Source organism: Rhipicephalus microplus, chromosome 2 (genome assembly GCF_043290135.1).
Source record: "Rhipicephalus microplus isolate Deutch F79 chromosome 2, USDA_Rmic, whole genome shotgun sequence".
NCBI lineage: Eukaryota > Metazoa > Arthropoda > Arachnida > Ixodida > Ixodidae > Rhipicephalus > Rhipicephalus microplus.
Genome location: NC_134701.1, coordinates 267,563,091 through 267,580,937, shown reverse-complemented (window position 1 = coordinate 267,580,937; position 17,847 = coordinate 267,563,091). Strand labels below are relative to the sequence as shown.

The 17,847-nt window shown below is 49.5% G+C and overlaps 1 protein-coding gene across 3 annotated transcripts in view; it reads left to right on the top strand.

The window, feature by feature from the left end:
* The window catches only part of LOC119170009 (Krueppel-like factor 3), a 145,721-nt gene that overhangs the window by 55,408 nt on the left and 72,466 nt on the right, over positions 1-17,847 (top strand). For all 3 annotated transcript variants that reach the window (XM_075881222.1, XM_037421023.2, XM_037421022.2), the window contains exon 3: positions 4,474-4,627. In XM_075881222.1, coding sequence (XP_075737337.1) covers positions 4,474-4,627 — 154 coding nt within the window. The remainder of the gene's footprint in view (positions 1-4,473; positions 4,628-17,847) is intronic.

The following is a 17,847-nucleotide window of genomic DNA, read 5'->3' as shown; positions in this document are numbered from 1 at the left end:
TGCAAAACAACCAGTCCATTAATTTTATTCTTTCTCTCTTTTGGGTGTGACGACGAGCGCTGCGGTGAATGGCACCTCGCACATTGTCGATAACCTTGGAACGAAAGCAGCGCGAGAGAAGTATACGGCATCGCGTAGGCAAAGGGGCAGACCCACGACTTCCGTGCGTCGCTTCTGCGATCTGGCAACGTGAACAGCGCTCACACCTGATGAGCGACACTGGCATTCGCGAGCGTAGCTATTTGGTCAACGGAGCTATGCTCGTGTGTATTCAACGTCGTACTCATATGGCTAGGTGCATGTGGCTTCAACTGCATATGGCTCGGAGGCGTTCTGCTGTAGTTAATAAGGTGGCGCGTTCTGTTTGCGGCCGCGACGCTGCAGTGGGGACGCTTAACGCGGGAAGACTCTACAATTAGGTCGAAGAAAATGTAAATTTTCGGCTTCGTATGCCGCGGTGCGTCATGACTCGGTGTAAACGTTTTTGATATAAATATCACTACGCGTCTCTTTTCTGTTGTTTTTCATTGGGAGGGGGGGGCGTTTCTCATACACTGAAATGTCTGGACATGACCGTGAGCAGACATTGCTTGCAATGAACAATAACAACGTCAGGAAAAAACAACAAGAAAGAGCCCTTTTGCTAACTGCTGCAGCAGCTTTCTCGTGGTCTTCTTTCCATCTTTTTTTCTCGATCGTTGACTCGGCTTCACGCCTTAAATTAGCGCGAAGCAATGCAGGTTAAATAACTCGCGCGACTTGAGTCACCGCCGCACTATCTTTTCTCTTTTAGCTGCCCATTCTTCAACTTCTGTTACGCCGGAGCTCGTGCGACCTGTTGCCGAGATTTGTGTACCGCCGGTTGAGTAGACTGATGCCAGATCACGTGATCGACGACAAAGGAAGCGACGCTTACGCGAAATCGTGTGTGAGAGACGTTCAATTCAATTCAATTTATTTTCCAGTTTATACATGCTGAATGGTTGCGTTGGGTTATAAGCTACATAAGTAGCTTGACGAGACCCAACGACCAACGTTCCATATGGGATTAGCATCAAGCGTTCCAATATATGGATTAGCTCAACGTTCCATATGGGATTAGCATCAAGCGTTCCAATATATGGATTAGCTCAACGTTCCATATGGGATTAGCATCAAGCGCTTTCGTTCATGTCGCGCATAGTTCGCTCTGCGCCATTGGGAAGTGCACTGGGCAGGAGCGTGATGACCTCGCGTGGCACGTTGAGTGTGCGCACCTGCGCTCTCTGTACATCGCTCAGAGTGGCGCTTCGACGCTTCCGTATAAATAGGCTCGCTGGCAGTGCATGGAAATGCCCGACGCCGGCGGCGGTGAGGCGACAGGGATGGCGAGAAACGCTGTGACGTCGTCGTGGGCCCGCAGGCGGGTTTCTCTCTCTCTCTCTTTTCTTGCCTTTGCGCTCCTCGCTGCATTCACGTCTCGCACGTGGTGTGCACAAGGAAGTAACAGTGTCTTTTTTTTGTCTGTGCGTGCGTTTGCTGGCGTGTGGTTAATGCCGCGTGCAGTTCCGAAGCCGCCGCCTCTGATGGTCGCCCTTAAAAAGAGACCACCACTCTTCTATCGCGATCTCTTCACTCCGAATTGGTCTGCACGACGTGCCGTATGGGTTTGTGAGGAGGAGAAGGGCGCATGCCTGAGTGCGTGTGTTATTTCTCTCGCTCAGCGCTGCTGCGGCGTGTCTCTTCTTGCGTCACACGAAGTGCACGCTTTACTGGACGGGGACCTCTGAGGTGAAGCGAGTTGAAGGTGGGGGGGGGGGGGGGGGGGGGTTGGCACACGGCTTTGCGGCGATCGGTGGCGCGGTGACAAGAGGTGCGGTCTCCTCCGGGGGTTCCGATAAGCGGGTCGGGGAAATGAATATACGCGGATTAGGGCGTCCTTCGAAAAGGGACTCGCTGCGCTGCCGTCGTCATTCGGTGCACGTCTTTGGGGCACGACCTTTTTGGCGGCACATCCCGCGCGCTCTCCTCTCGCTTCGGGTTCTCTCGTCGGTGTGGTCGGTTGCCTTTCTCCGCCGCCGAGTGCTGCTCTTCCTCTTCTTCGACGGTCGCGCCCGTCCACCCCGCCCATTCGAGGAGACGCCTGCTCCGCCGGTGCGCGCACCTCTTTGCCAGATGGCGCGTGAGGTCGGGTGTGCTGCGCCTTCTTGGCGCGCGTGCGTGTGTGGGTTACATATGTGTGTACAGTCCGCACTGTGGCTGCAGGCTGGCAAACGTCGTTCTGGCTAAGCTATCTATACGACTCGGCGCCGGCTCCATCGCGCGGGCGGCGGAATTTAATGCGCGAAGATCGACTTGGCGCGCAGAAGTAACATTAACTATCCAAGAAGAAGAGACCTTTTGGCTTTAGCTGGTCGTGCAGCTCTTTATAGTTCGCGTTTTGTGAGCAGAATCGATAAGCCCGTGGACGGGAGAAATAATTTTTTATGTGGAGAGATGAACGATGAAAGGAAAGAGGTTAACCAGGTCTTCACTGTGCGATGGTGTAAGAGCAAAAATAGTAAAAATTGTCGTGGTTTTAGGTGGCCAAACTGCGATTTGATTACGAAGTACGCCGTAGGGGTGGGGTGGGGTCTGAAATTGTGACTGTCTGGGATCCTTTATCATGCTCCTAAATCTAGGCACGCGAGTTTCTGGCATTTCACCTTCACCGAACTGCGACCGCCGTGGCACGGATTTGGTTCTGCTACTTTCGTGTCTCTATAGCTGCCGAGCAACCAATGTCCGATAGCGATGGCCTTTAAGAGCAGGAAAGATGAGAGAGAAAAGCAAAACAAAACAAGAAACTCGTATCTCAGTTTTTAAGGACCCAAATAAAGTTAATTCTGGTCATGTCGTGTTAGTTTTCGATGCAGCACATCTGGCTGACTGGGGTAGATCTGGGGCGCAAGGGCTTGTATATGTGCGAGCGGTACACAAGGAGAAACATTGGGAGAGATCTTAATGGGCATTAGCACTTCATCATAACAAAATTGACTGCCAGGAATATATTTGGGATAGTTTCAATCGCCCTTCGTATGTTCAAGCGTGGGCTGTGCGTGTATATGTGGGTGCTTATCTTAAACGTCCTAAATTTCAAAACTTTCAAGCTGTCGCTGCCTCCGCCATATCTGTACTTGGCCCCGCTGTCCGGCCTGGGCCGACCGATGTCGGGTGCAGTGTGACAAACAGTGGGCCGATTCTCGATATGGTCCGCCATGGTGGATCCGGTGGCTACGGTGGTCGGCTGCTATCCCGAAGGTCGTGAATAATAGCCCGGGCACTGCGTTCGCATTTAAATTGGGGGGCGAAGTGCTATAGACACGTGTGTACTGTGCGAAGTGTCAGTGCATGCTGAAGAGCAACAGATGGTAAAAATTTCTGGAGCTCTGCCCTATGTCATACCTGATAATCATATCGTGGTTTTGGGACGTTACACCCGGATATTATTATTATTATTATTATTATTATTATTATTATTATTATTATTATTATTATTATTATTATTATTAGTAGTAGTAGTAGTAGTAGTAGTAGTCGTTGTGTGGCTAGGTTCTTTGTTATACACGACCAAGTGAGTCCACCTGAGGGGTAGACCAATGAGCGTGCAGGTGACATTACTTGTTGTCTTTGACTGGCGCGTGGTAACCATCTATAATCTGTACGCGCCGTCCCAGGAACGTATCTCAGCTGGTCTATCGTTTCTATTGTCGGGGAAATAATTAAAGAAATAATGCAAGTTTAAGATTTTAAAGCGAACTGTATTAAAAGAAAAGGTTACATGTCGTTCTTCTGCTGTCTCGCGATCCCTCCCAGTTCGTGCCTAGAAGCTAAACTGCCTTGCCAGGCGGCTCCGGCCTGACTCCACAGTCGAAAGGGGCTTTCTTCACCCCACGGGGGGGCCACACCACTGCAGTAAGTGCGACGGCAGAATTCTTGGTCGTCACTCGCAGAAAACGCGTGAGTTCGGACGTATCCAGTTTCAACCGCGCTTTGCACAAGGCCTAAAATCCATAAACCCTGCCCCAGCCCCGCCGCGGTGGTGTAGTGGCTAAGGTACTCGGCTGCTGACCCGCAGGTCGCGAGATCGAATCCCGGCTGTGGCGGCTGCATTTCCAATGGAGGCGGAAATGTTGTAGGCCCGTGTGCTCAGATTTGGGTGCACGTTAAAGAACCCCTGGTGGTCGAAATTTCCGGAGCCCTTCACTACGGCGTCTCTCATAAATCACATGATGGTTTTGGGACGTTAAACCCCACATATCAATCAATCATAAACACTGACCCAAGGACGGTTCGGACACGAAAGGACACACACGCGCACATGGAGCGGCAGTGCTCCGATACTCACAGCATGGCTATATACTCTATGTGCGCCACTAATATGTATAGTCGCGAAATGAACAAGCGCAGCGTTGTGTCCATATAAACTCGGTTGTTGCGTGGTTCTCGCTGCAGGCGGCGTGCGCCCCGATCCAGCTGGAGCCGGTGGACCTGTCGGTGAACAGCCGGAGTCGGTCGTCGGCGGCCGGCCGGGGGCTGCCGCTGGACGAGCAGCCGACGCCACCATCTTCGCCGCCTTCCTCGGCACCGTCGCCGGACATCAACAATGGTGAGCTCACCTTTGGTGTATATTCTTCCCACCGTCGCCTTTGCATCGCAATGACGGCCATATAGCGCCGTCAAACTTGTTTTTTATTGATTGATTGATTGATTGATTGATTGATTGATTGATTGAACGTTTATTATCATTTGTCACATGAGGTTTACAAACACTGATTGGACCCATAGCCTGAGGCTAGTGTAGGGTCCAATGAGAAAAGTAATGGAGAGAAGCGGGAAATATCAATTACTCATAATACATATGTAGCTATACAGACACTGTAAATATACACATATACAGAGTAGAGTAGTCTTTCTCTTCTTAAACAATCTGGTCACACCAAACAAAACTACATGTGCGCATACAAAAAGTTATGACAGATAACTTCGTGGACACACCCAAAAAACATCAGTTAAAATACATAAAGAACATCGAACTATCACAAGTTTTAGTTAGAAGGAAAAAAAAAATGCTAGGTTTACAAGATTCACCAGCGTATATTTATACAAATGTAAGTGCTTACCACCAAAGAGAAAAAAGAAGTATTTACAGCTTGCTCAAGAATTGATTTTTTTTTAGTTTTACCGCAGCATTGTGTGATGTCTTCAGTTCAGTGGGCAAACTATTCCAGATCTTTATCCCTGTGAAATGCAATAATCTCTCACCACAAACGTTATTTCTTGGCGCCAAGTTAAAGTTACCGAACGTCAAGCTTCTAGTAGGGCGGGAAGAGGAATAAAATAATAAAATAAATAAAACCTAATATGCACTAATGGGCAATTTGGTAAAACACGCGCACAGAAAGGACGCAAACGCCAGCGCTGTGGCGATAGCCCCTATATTAGTTGCATGCCTCGCCAAACGGGAAAAAAGTGACCGTCGGCATCAACGCGAGTGATGCAAAGATCGTCATCATGCAATGACGTCGCCATATTACGCCGTCACGAGCTCGCATCTTGACGTCACGTGATGGCGTCCTCACGTGACGACGCCGCTCGGTCATCGGGGGGCCGATCCCGGAGGCATGCGAAGGGTAAAAAGTGGGCAGTATCTCCGATCTCGGAGGCTGTGCCCCAATTCGTTATGGGGTGCAGAAAACATTCCTCGGGGGCCGCGGGACCAATACCGTCGACCGAGAAGAAGAAGATGGCCTTTGCACTGGTGTCGTCCTATGGGCATTCAAATGCGCAATGGACCCTGCGCGTATTAGGTATCGCTGTGTTGTGTCGTTTAGCAAATTCTCACAGTTTTCACTGTTGAAATCCTTCGTGGGCATCGTTACGAATCCCGGTGAGCTGTTGTCAACTGGCTCGTCCTGGACTTTTGGAAAGACCTGCCGAAACGGCAGTAGAAAGGTTTGTCGTGCGATCGCGTTAAATAGTTCAAGAAGGTGGCAACGCGCACCCGGGAATGCGCTCCTCAAGATACTCCCGCAGTCTTCGTTCACGTTTTGTTTTAGCATCATGCGTGCGTGAAGAGAAAAAGCAAATGTCTCATGCGGGAGGTATGAAAGATATACGAAACGTTTATCGAGGGACCCGTTTTGAATAGTCACAGCAATACTAAGAAAGACAAGAAAAGCGGTGGGTAACTTGTAGTCTTTTATTGACGTGTAGGAACCAAAAAAAAAGATAAAGGGAAAAAAATCATGGGCTCGCCGTAAGGGCGAAACAGTGAACGCGACAGCAAGAAATACACCTATATATGTGCAAAAAATTAGAATGTTATTCGAAGAACATCTAGCGGCTGTCTAGCAAACACGGCCGTTGCAACGAACGAGGTGACCTTCGAGCGGTCCATAGCTTTAACGCAAACGTTTTGATGAGAAGTAGAAAGCAATAATCAGTTGTCTTTTGAGCCCCCATATATAGATAGGTAAGTGCGAGCGCGGGCGACCGCATCCTTTGGGTCAAAGTACGGAGCCGCAGGCGTGGATAAAACACGAGCGACTTTTGTCGCAAAATGCCAAAGCGCGCCCTGGCATTTTGCGCCATCTCGCGGGTCATAATGAACATGCCCGCACCATGCTGTAGAATCTCGGAGATCTATAGGCAGCGCTAAAGCCACTCCAACGCGCGTCTATACTGCCGGCGGAAAACGCATGGAGGGACTTTAGGCAGCGCCGACGGCAAATTGTGTAAATCAATTGCTTGCTGTTGGTATGGTGGAGGCTGTACGTCGTGCCTCCAGGGAGGGCTTGCGACGTGGCATAAGCCCCCTAAAGTATGGGTCCCTTCCCTATCCTGAAGCAGCTTCAAGGCTATATTTATGAGGTATACGGTGAGTTGCCGTGAATTTAGTGATATAATCAATGTTTAGGACCCGGATTCTTGGACCTGACTGCTTGCATTGCATACACGTGTTCCATGATGTATTTGCTTCCATTTCTCGTAATATTAGCGCAGTTGCAGTGTAAATATACGTCGGCCAGTAAAGGTATACCAGCGTTCACTAACTCGCCGTGTACGCAAGATAGTGAGCTTTACTGATCCTGACACACTGAATAGTAATGAACGAATTTACTACCTCTGACCCGGTTATATAGCCGTAAAACGATATCTACACATAGTAAAGTCGACATGGTGGTATATGAATGCTCTAGCTTTTAATTTTCTTTTACTACCCCTCCCCCTCTTTTTTTAGCGTCTATGACAAGGCTTTTTTAACGTAGACCCGAAGTGGTGGTTTGTGCGCAAGGATGGTTACACCCGATAGTAAAAATATACGAGCCTCAGGGTCGCTTAGAAAAGAAAACAAAAAGAGAATACGTTACAGGGAATGAGTTATTTTCGTGCGTCACAATCGGTGAGTGACGTAATAAGCTACTTGCTGTACTAGGGTCTGCATTACGGTGAACGATTTTGTATCGGGCTGATCTGCACTTGCAATCGAGCTATTTCAGAATGGTTCGTCGTGGCGTCTAAATTGAACGATTTGCAGCGGCTGAAAATTTGATAGAATATGACGGGGGGGGGGGGGCTCCGTTAAACTTGACGCGTGACGTCACGCCTTATAGCAAAATGGCGGTTGCCAAGCGACAGGCGGGGCCTTGATTGATATGTGGGGTTTAACGTCCCAAAAACCACCATATAGTTATGAGAGACGCCGTAGTGGAGGACTGCGGAAATTTCGACCACTTGGGGTTCTTTAACGTTCACCCAAACCTGAGCACATGGGCCTACATTTCCGCCTCCATCGGAAATGCAGCCGCTGCAGCCGGGATTCGATCCCGCCACCTGCGGGTCAGCAGCCTTAGCCACTAGACCACCGCGGCGGGGCGACGGACGGGGCCTATAGTCGGTGACTTATACAGGTATACGCATTTCCGATGGAGGCGGAAATGATGTAGGCCCGTGTGCTCAGATTTGGGTGCACGTTAAAGAACCCTAGTTGGTCGAAATTTCCGGAGCCCTCCACTACGGCGTCTCTCACAATCATATGGTCGTTCTGGAACGTCAAACCCCGCAAATCAATCACTTGTATAGGTACTTATATTGCGTTGAAATGTTCTATTACAGTACATGTTTAATACAAGTATAGACACAATAGCCCCTTTACTTTTTTTAATTTCGCCAATAACCGCGAATTCTTAGGTTCGTGACCGTGTCATGTCTCTTTAAATTTCCTGTTGCCGTGGGCGCACTGTATAAACTTAACCCCTATAGTGCCTCAATTGACAGTAATGCCAAGGAATGTACAGGGGAAGTTATTAGAACCAATGGAATGTAAATAAGAAGAAAGAAAAAGTGGATGAAAAAATAACCAGCCGTGAGCAGGAATCGAACCTACGACCTTCGAATAACGCGTTCGATGCTCGAACGCGTTACTCGAACGAGAGCATCGAACGCGTTATTCGAAGGTCGTAGGTTCGATTCCTGCTCACGGCTGGTTATTTTTTCATCCACTTTTTCTTTCTTCTTATTTACATTCCATTGGTTCTAATAACTTCCCTTGTACATTCCTTGGCATTACTGTCTGTTAGATCTCATTAATATTGTGTTAAAACACGGAAAAACGAGCCCTTAGGTATACACTTCTTTCCCTTATATATATATATATATATATATATATATATATTATATATATATATATATATATATATATATTTATATATATATATATATATATATATATATATATATATATATATATATATATATATATATATATATATATATATATATATATATATATATATATATATATATATATATATATATATATAAAGCTCTCCCCACCAATTTGTCGTAAACTTCAAAGGAGGGCAAGCCGCCAGCGCATTGCACCGGAAGGTGAAATAAAACACAGAAACGGTGGTCAAAATGTCCTCTTGGGGGAAGGGTGGGTGCTTGATGGGAGGTATTGTTGACAAAGATGGCATAGCTCGATTACGTTCGCCTTACTCTGTTGAGTTCCTGTTCCTTCCTAATCTCACCATGTCCCTCTTGCTTCTTTCTAACGTTTCTTCCTCCTTTTTTCGTTGTTAATGTTTCTTCCTGTCCCCTTCCCTCCTGTCTCGAGAAGCTATAAGAAGACACGAAAATGTGTAAATATCATTATGCCTTGAAAAAGACGGGGCTCCCGTCGAAACGTCGGCAGAATAAACAAGTTATGTGAAAGCGCATATATATATATATATATATATATATATATATATATATATATATATATATATATATATATATATATATATATATATATATATATATATATACACACACACTTTAGGTGGTGCCTTTTTCTTCCTCGTGCACGACGACTGCGCAGCAGCGTATGCGCGTATCTTTTATTTAGCGTGCTTTTTTACCTACGAGAAATTTATAACCAGGCTACCGAGCGCGCAGGCATTATATGGGATGCTTCCGTTCCCGTGGCATACAGTATACCGGTCGTTATAAGGACCAAGAACCAGTTCGGGTCGTCGCTTTGACGGCGAACTCGAATTAATTTCTTCGAGTCCGGGGGTGCTCTGGCGGTGGTCTATGCTGACCGCTGCTTCCTTTTTCTTCTCTCTTCTTTTTTGCGCGCAGTTCCTCGTGTTCGGTTTTTGTGGCCTGAATATCGCCTGCGCGCGTCTTCTTCCTGCTTGGCCGCGCGAAATGCCTCGTTCGTTGCAGATTGCGTATGCGTGCAGCTGTTTGTGAAACTGTGGGGTGCGCATATCGGCGTCCCCGAAAAACCAGAGCGTATATGAGGGCGTGGAGGATATATACTTTAGAGATTTCGATCAGTTTTGAAGTAGCTTTATAAATTGAAGGAATGAATTCGTATATATAAGACGGAGTTTTATTATTTTTTTTTCGGGACGGTCGCAATCCCCAATGCAGCCGGCTCCTCTATCGCGATCGGCTCTCTATACTCCGCGGTCATTTCATCGTGATAACAGTGCGCGAATACAGTGCGCCACGCTGTTAAAGGGAACACACGGAGAGTATTGCATCTACGCGTACGACTGCCCGTATATTTGCGTACAAGTGATTTGTTTGAGTTGGATGGCGTTGTATCTTTTCCGTCCAGTACACTGGCGTGATTTCAGGTGATGCATAACAACGGGTGCGCAGATAAACTGAGAGCCTCACACTGGAGCGCATTGCATGCTTTCTTTGGCAGTTTGCAATCATCCGTCTGCAATATTTTAGGACTTCCAGAGTGTATACTATAGAGCGATAATATTATCCCTATTTATAAATAGCCCCTCAGCCATAATAAAGAAGCCACTCTTGTCGCAATTTGAAGCTGAGCAGCGTAGACAAAGGTGACATAAAGAAATACATCTCAACACTGCCGCCTTCAAGTTCCCGCAACAACACTGTTGCCCTGGGGGGTCGCTGTTCCGTACATGGTCGAATTTCGCCATGTTGTCGTCGCATTCCGCCCTCAGTCAACTCTGATATGTCCAGAGGCCTGCTACAACCCTTTTGATTGGTTTAAAGTACCATCAACGAAATTCGACAATATCGCGAAATTAGTTAGTGTCCAGAGTATAGCACCCTTGGCATCATGAACTTCGACAGCACAATTTTTTTACACGCATCTGCCTCAGCTCTGGTGCATCATTTGGAACCAATAATCCCCTGAGTATATCGTCCGTGTATTCAATAAATCAAGCGCTGTTTACTTAGCGTGCACCCCAGCATTGTGCAATCAAATTCAGCCAATCCATATGAACGCGGTTGTGCCGCTTTCGGGGGTCGGGTTGAGCAGTAGAGCAGAAGGTGCTTGAGTGCATGTGTTCTGAGCGAATCGCGAGAACGCGCTTCTTGCCAACGGCCAGTTCCGCGCGCCGAATCCTGCGCTAAGCTCTTTGAAAGCCTCGAAGGAAAGTAACCGATTGGCTCAGCGGAGTGCCTCGCAGCGGGCGTCCCGCGGGTGCTCCGCCTCGCTAAAACCGTGCAGCGCAACCAAATCCACGTAATCGCGTCGATTAGAAGCGATAGCTATAAGAAAAACACGTTCGTGCGCTATCTAACGAGGTGCCCGTTCCGCACTGCTGCTAATCTATCCTTGATAACTGGGGAACACAAATGGAAGGATTTGAACGGCGCCGCGGCGTCGTACGTCCTTGGCATATCGTGTATATACCTCCAGGAATGGATATGTCGGCGTCCCCCGGTTGCGCATCCACTCCCCATGAGGTATCTCGAATGCGGGGATTAGCAGCGGCGCGCGAATACAGTGGTGTAGCCGCTCTCGTTTCGCCGTCGACTGGCTCACGCCATCGGCGCAGCTTCCACTGCGCTGCGCGGAACTCCGTGTCGCGAATGGTCTGTACGGTGTATAACGGCGCTAACGTCGCGGCGTCCAGGTCGGACGCGCAACCGCGGCTCCCGGCCATTTGACACGAACGAGCATCTGTGTCGATGACGCGCGCCGATAAGGAAGAGCCGCTGCAGCGCGGCGTTGGGGGCGCAGCGGGCGGTGGCAAGCAGGGTCGTCGCCTGGCGAGGCCGCTGCGTCCGAATCCCTCCGCCTTATTTAAAGCTGCCACCGCTTCTTCGAGCGTGTTTGGTGGCGATTCGACGTTTTTTTCTGACCCCTTCCAAGACGGAGGAGGGGGGATTTGGAGCGCAATTAATGACCGCGGCGTCGTATACTGCCGCCAAGCGGAAGCGCAAGGACGGACGCTATGGGCCAATAAAAAGGGGGCCACCTCGGAGAGGAGGCCGCCGCCGGTGCGCGCCATAAATCTGCCGCCCTTCTTATCGCGCGATGCGCCGAAGATCGCCGTCCCAAGGAGAGCCTGACCCTGGCGTGCCCGTGCTCATCCCGAGCTTCCGTGCAGCGCGGCTGCAAGCCTCCCTGCACGGACGCGTTGTATCGGTGCTGGACAACAGCCACTTTCCATGTAACGTCCGCTAGCATTTTTTTTTTTTTGTGGACGAACAACTGTCTGACGTCGCGCGTTTACATCGAGAGTCGACGGTGGTTGTGTTCGGAGTTCGGACCACGTTCGGACGCTTCGCTGGTTGTTTGTTTTTTTCGTTTTCGAAGCGCGTCGTGTAATGTGTTTAGCCTATAGCCTCGAGTATGTTTCCTTTCTCGTTTAAGCTTGCGCTGGAAAAATTGTATTACGAACTCCAGCTCGTATGACGACCAGATACACGGCCGCTAAACAACAACAACAACAAAAAAAAAAAAGAGCGGTCGTGATAGATTGTCGTTTATATGGGGGAGATTTGGAATATATGCGCATGCGTCGTACGTCCTTGTCTCGTGGGGCCCCCGTCAAGTGACGGAAATAGCGGATCACCGCAATGAGCGCCATCTTTGCGAACGCTGTTCTAAATCTGCCCATTGTCAGGCAAGGGCGCACGCTTCGCGCACGTCACAAGACTTCGAACTTTCTTGCCAACTTCGCAACTGCTTTTTTTTTTTTACTTCTAGCCCGTCCCAACGTGGGAGCGGCCCACAATCCTACCCCTATAAAACGGTGGTGGAATCCTTCAAGACCCCAATAAGAGTTTTTCATCCATCTAGCGGGCACAGTATCTGCGTAGTCTATCTGAAATTGAACAATTTAGAGGCACAGTGTATCATGCATGGCCTCTGATTGGAACGTAAGGCTGATAAGAAATTCTTAGGCAGAAAAGGCCAGCAGTTTTATGCCGATGAAGAGATTTAACCGAAGTTTTCCCGCGTAGAACTGATTTCGTAGCATATACTTCAGTGCGTATATGATCAATTCTAACTCTATTTTTCATCTGGCCAACAGTTGGAAGCGTGTCGCGTGGGTACTTACCTGCTAGAAGGAGGCGTGTCGAACGGAAGTAAGTGCGCGGATGATGGGGTCAGAATAATTATTCATTCAACTGAGTTGACATTCTACTAGAACCGTTATGGGATGTTGCGCGTCAGCCACACCCCACGCTTTAAGCGCTCCGATCGGGAAAGACGTCCGCAATTTGTCATTTCGACGGCGGTCATTGAAGCCATCGTGTGCATATATTCCGTTGCAAGTGAATGCTCCGCAAAATATGCGCGCTTTTCCTGATCGAAGGTTGCGTTAAGGCGGCTTCAGGCACGTCGAAGAAGTGCTGCTGGTTCCTAGTTCATCGCCATGTTCTCGTTTGACCAACAGTAAATTAGCTCCTAAATGACCACGTACTTACGTTGTACGTACCATTATGATCGTCGCGCGCCCCTTTCTTTCGTTGGACCATATGTGTATGCCACCGCGCGCCCTGTCTTACCACTGCGTTGAGCTATGCGGCTCTTCGTGAGGGCCCGGGCCGAGTCATGAAGTTGCATGCGACGGGAGGGCAGCTTGCGAGCGTGAATGCGAAGATCGATGCTGCGTTAGGGACGTTCTGCGGTCGCCTCGAAAGGCGTCACCGCAGCGTCACCTCTTGTGACCGCCTAATGAATGCCTCAACGCGTTTCTGCCCGAGACGAGGACGGCTTTCTATGTCGTCCTGTCGGCGGCACGCAGAAAGCGGGCGCTGCAGGCATTCCGGACGCGTTTCCGTTGTGGCGCTCGCTGAGAAGGGGGAGGGCCCGATGCTCTTCCGCCGCGTGCTTCACGAAGAGCGGCGGTGCAGCATGCTCGGCCAGTCATTACGGCGGCCTTCCATCACGGTATATACGCGGCTTGCACGGCAGAGGTTCGACTCCCGCCTGCTCGTGCACAATGGCGGTGCAGGAAGAAGAAGAGCAGCAGCGCTGGGGCCACGGCGTGACCCCTGTGCTAAGAGATGGAGGGGTTGCTCGTTTCATTTCCAGGCGGCGTGGATTGCGCTAATGGACGCCGTAAGGACGTCGTCACGGCTCGTTAATGGGGCAGCACCGCGGGGGCGGTCCCTGATTGTCGCCGCCGCCTTGCCTCCCTTAACACCCCCCCTCCCCTCCTGCTGCGCCGATGGCTTCCGAGTGGCTGGCCGGACACCCAGGCCCGCTCTCCTGGACTTCCTGGATTGAAGACGGTATATACACTGCTGCCAGGCACGCGGTGCGTCGCAAGATGAACTCGAACGACGCAGCAATCCTGCGGTCGTTTCGTAAAGCGTCTTGAGAAATACGTCGCGCCGAGGATAGCGGCAAAGTTAGCTTCGAAACGTCGTGAAAAAAAAAAAAAAAACTTCTCATGGTTCATTCGTATTCCGTGATCACAGCGGATTGAAGAGCCGCGTTTACATACAAGCAATTACAAAACCCTTTAGCAGAACCGCGCTCTTTACGACAGCCTCCGTGTCTCCAAAGTGCCGCTCGCATTCGTTCCACTTCTGCGAACTTGTTCGGTGACCGCAACTGCTCCAACGCCAACGTATGTACCGCAATATCTCAGTCCCACTTTCAATTAATGGCGCTGTATGAACGGCCCGTGCAGAGCGCCCGCACGAACGATCCGAGAGACACCGGCGATCGAACATTATTGAAGGCGGCAGCTCGGGTTAACTGCGAACCATCGCAGCGTATCTTGCGGGCGGGCATGCGGCCGAGCGTGTCTTAACGTCCCTCCGAAGATACCTGCTGGCCTCTGGCCAGCGGGAGAGGAGCCCGAACGACTTGCAGCATCCGCCGTCCCTGCAGATTCACCCTTCGGTTCTGCGCGACCGGTCTCGATCGCGCCGTGCGACCGAGAAAGCGCTTCCGGATTAGCCTTTCCGCGGCTGCTTGCTGCTTAATCCGGCCGCCCGCCGGGGTTATCGCGCAAGTTGAGGGAGAGCGCTTCCCTTGCCCCGAGGGTCCACTGCCGAAGCGGCGGCATCATCCGTTTCCAAGGCTCCCGAGAAAGAAAAAAAAGAAAAAAAAGGTGCGAAGCAGGAAGACGCGCGGTGTGCTGCGCGCTCTACTTGCGCGCGCACGCACACGCCGCTTTCCACGAGGCGTTTCCCGCTCTTTCTGGCTGGCCCGGGTTTTTGAAGGCCGCGCGGGCGACTCTTATACAGCATGCTCGGAAATGCTGTTCGCTTCGCCGTGTGCGCGACCAGTCGAAGACGACGGGATGCGCAACGTTTGGCGGCAGCGCCGCGATCTGAACGCGATAAGAAAGGCTGCTGCCTGCTGCACCCGTTCGGAGGACGTCTCCCCCCCCTCCTCTCGCTGTCCTCTTGGATCGAGCATGTATAGTGATGGCGGATAGGTGTGGTGCGGTTTGGGCGGATCTTTATACTGCGGCTGGCACCAACGCTGGGTGTTTGCCTTGTGCAAGAAGATTAACCGCAGGTATATATCGATGCTCGAAAAAAGCAGCGCACCTTGAATTTTTTTTCTTGTCTTTTCTCTTTTTTTTTCCGTGGCACGTGCTCGCGAATGGCCACTATCCAAAAGGGAGTCGGCGAGTCCGGCAACTCGAACTGGCTCCGTTTAATGCCCTACTGGCGCATCTCTCTCTCTCTCTTTTAATGATTTTACGAGCACTCTCGATAACTGGTAGCATAAACTTGCGTGGGTCATCTTTGGAAGTCTGGACGCCGCCCCTTTTTTAGCGTCGGTCGTTTCCGGTAAAGATATCGAAAAAAAAAACTTTGTCATCGTCACTGACCAGGTCCTGTATCTTTACTTTTACAGAAAACTAAATGTTTTACAGAGTATGGATCGACATAATAAGACCACTGTCTGAGCGATACGTGAACGGCGTGCGTTTTAAAACCGTTCTAGCACCTTTAGCGCTGGAAACTATACATGGCTTCTGCAGCGGTAAAGCGCGTTGTTAAGCAGACGTTACTAGGTGTACAGTAACTGGTGCGTCGGTGCTGTTAATTCTGACTTCACTGTATACTGTGCGGAGCAGTTCGAAATCCGAACTGCGTCTCAAACTTCCAAGTTTCTAGTCTGTATGTGTACACACACGCATGCGAACACACGCCGCGGTGGTAGTGCTCGACTCGAAGGTCGCGGGATCGAATCCTGGCCGCTTTTCGATGGAGGCGAAGTGCACGAGGCCGGTGTATGTACAAAGATTCAGGTGCACGTTATAAAGGGCCTGTAGGTGGAGAAAATTTCCAGAGCTATAGATCTCCTCTACCGCGGCGTCGCTCATACCATATCGTAGTTTCGGAACGCAAAACGCAATAATTGTTATACTATGGCGCCACGAAAGTCGCATTCGATTCCGCGGCTCATATTACACATGCCCCCTCTCTCTCTCTCCTTTGACTTTTATAAAGTAAAATCGGGCTGCCCTCCTGTATAATGCGCCGAGAAAGAAAAAGACGGGACGGCAGCCGACTACCAACACGTGAGTGTGGTACAGGAGGCCTGACCACCTTGCTGGCGTCACAATTTAGTCAATTATATCCGAATGTCCGTTGTACCCGAGTCCGTTGTAAACGAAGCTCAATCAATGGAAAAGATGGGGAGATCAGCATAACGCCGCGAATTGGTACGTAGTATCCGAATGTCCGTTGTACCCGAGTCCGTTGTAACGAGGTTATACTGTAATCGACGTTAATCCAGGAAGCACCAGTACTGTATTTACTTTGTAGATTGAAGAAAAGAAGTAGAAATTTAAGGACTCGTTTTTTTTTTTTTCAGAGAACTAACGGACACTGATGTCAAGGAAAATATCGGGGACGTTATTAGTGGTATATATGAAGGTAAATGTGAAGAACGAAAAGTGGATGAAAAGATAACTTGCCGCTGGTCAGGGACCCGACCTGCGGCCTTCGAATAACGCGTCCGATGCTCTGCCAACTGAGCTACCATGGCGGCGGTCATACCTCCGTCCACTTTATTGGGCGTATATGTGCATTTAAAACAGGGAGTGTTAGTCATCGCTGCTAATAGTATATGACGGCGAGTGTGGAACACTCTTTTCCTGACGTTGGGCGTCACGTGCTACGTGAGGGCCAGTGGAAAGTTATCTTTTATTCACTTTTCTTCACAGTTACGTTACATTTTTTTTGTTATTTCTAATAACATTCCCTATACATCAGTGTCTGTCAGTTGTCGTTAATAATTTCTAGATAGGTCATTTTTAGTCATGCCGAAGATTTCGTGCCATTTCCAAGCCTGTCCCACCTTTGTAACATACTCGAGTCAACTATCTGTTTTTTTTGTTTTTTGAAGTTTTTTTTTTGACGAAAAGTGAAAAACGCGTTTGAAGATGACGCCTTGTATTACGCCACGATGTATACGGTGTCCTTGCTGCGGTATACTCCATATGTCTACTTCTTTAACCTAAAATGCTCAATCACCCCTAGATACAGCCGATAGGACAATTTAATTCATTGAATCACCCTTCCATTGTTAAATGTTCCGTCGCGTCAGCGAATCGCTTCCGACCGGCGATAACGGAGGCGGAGCATCATCACGGACGCTTTTACTCTCGATCCACGGGCGCCGCCATCTTGAACTGCTGCGTGAAGAGCCTTTCAGCTCTGAATGTGGTGACTTCACCAGGTCAACAACTTCATCGTGTGTATGGGCCAGCGGCTGCCGTATACCGTTCAGGCAGTTGTTACGATTGCACAATGGCAACGTTAATAACTAGCCAAAATGTTGCCACTTCGAAGGATGCGTAACGATGCCCGAAAATGAATGCAATTGGTGGTCATTTCAGCCCGCTGGATCATTTTAAAGTGGCGCGTTGTGCATCTCGGCACACTATAGTGCCGTCGTCACAGTTCGCGTTAAAACGCTAGAAATACTATGTTACTCGAAACGAATTAACTAGTCAAAAAGGTACGCCCCGCCGCGGTGGTCTAGTAGCTAAGGTACTCGGCTGCTGACCCGCAGGGCGCGGGTTCAAATCCCGGCTGCGGCGGCTGCATTTCCGATGGAGACGGAAA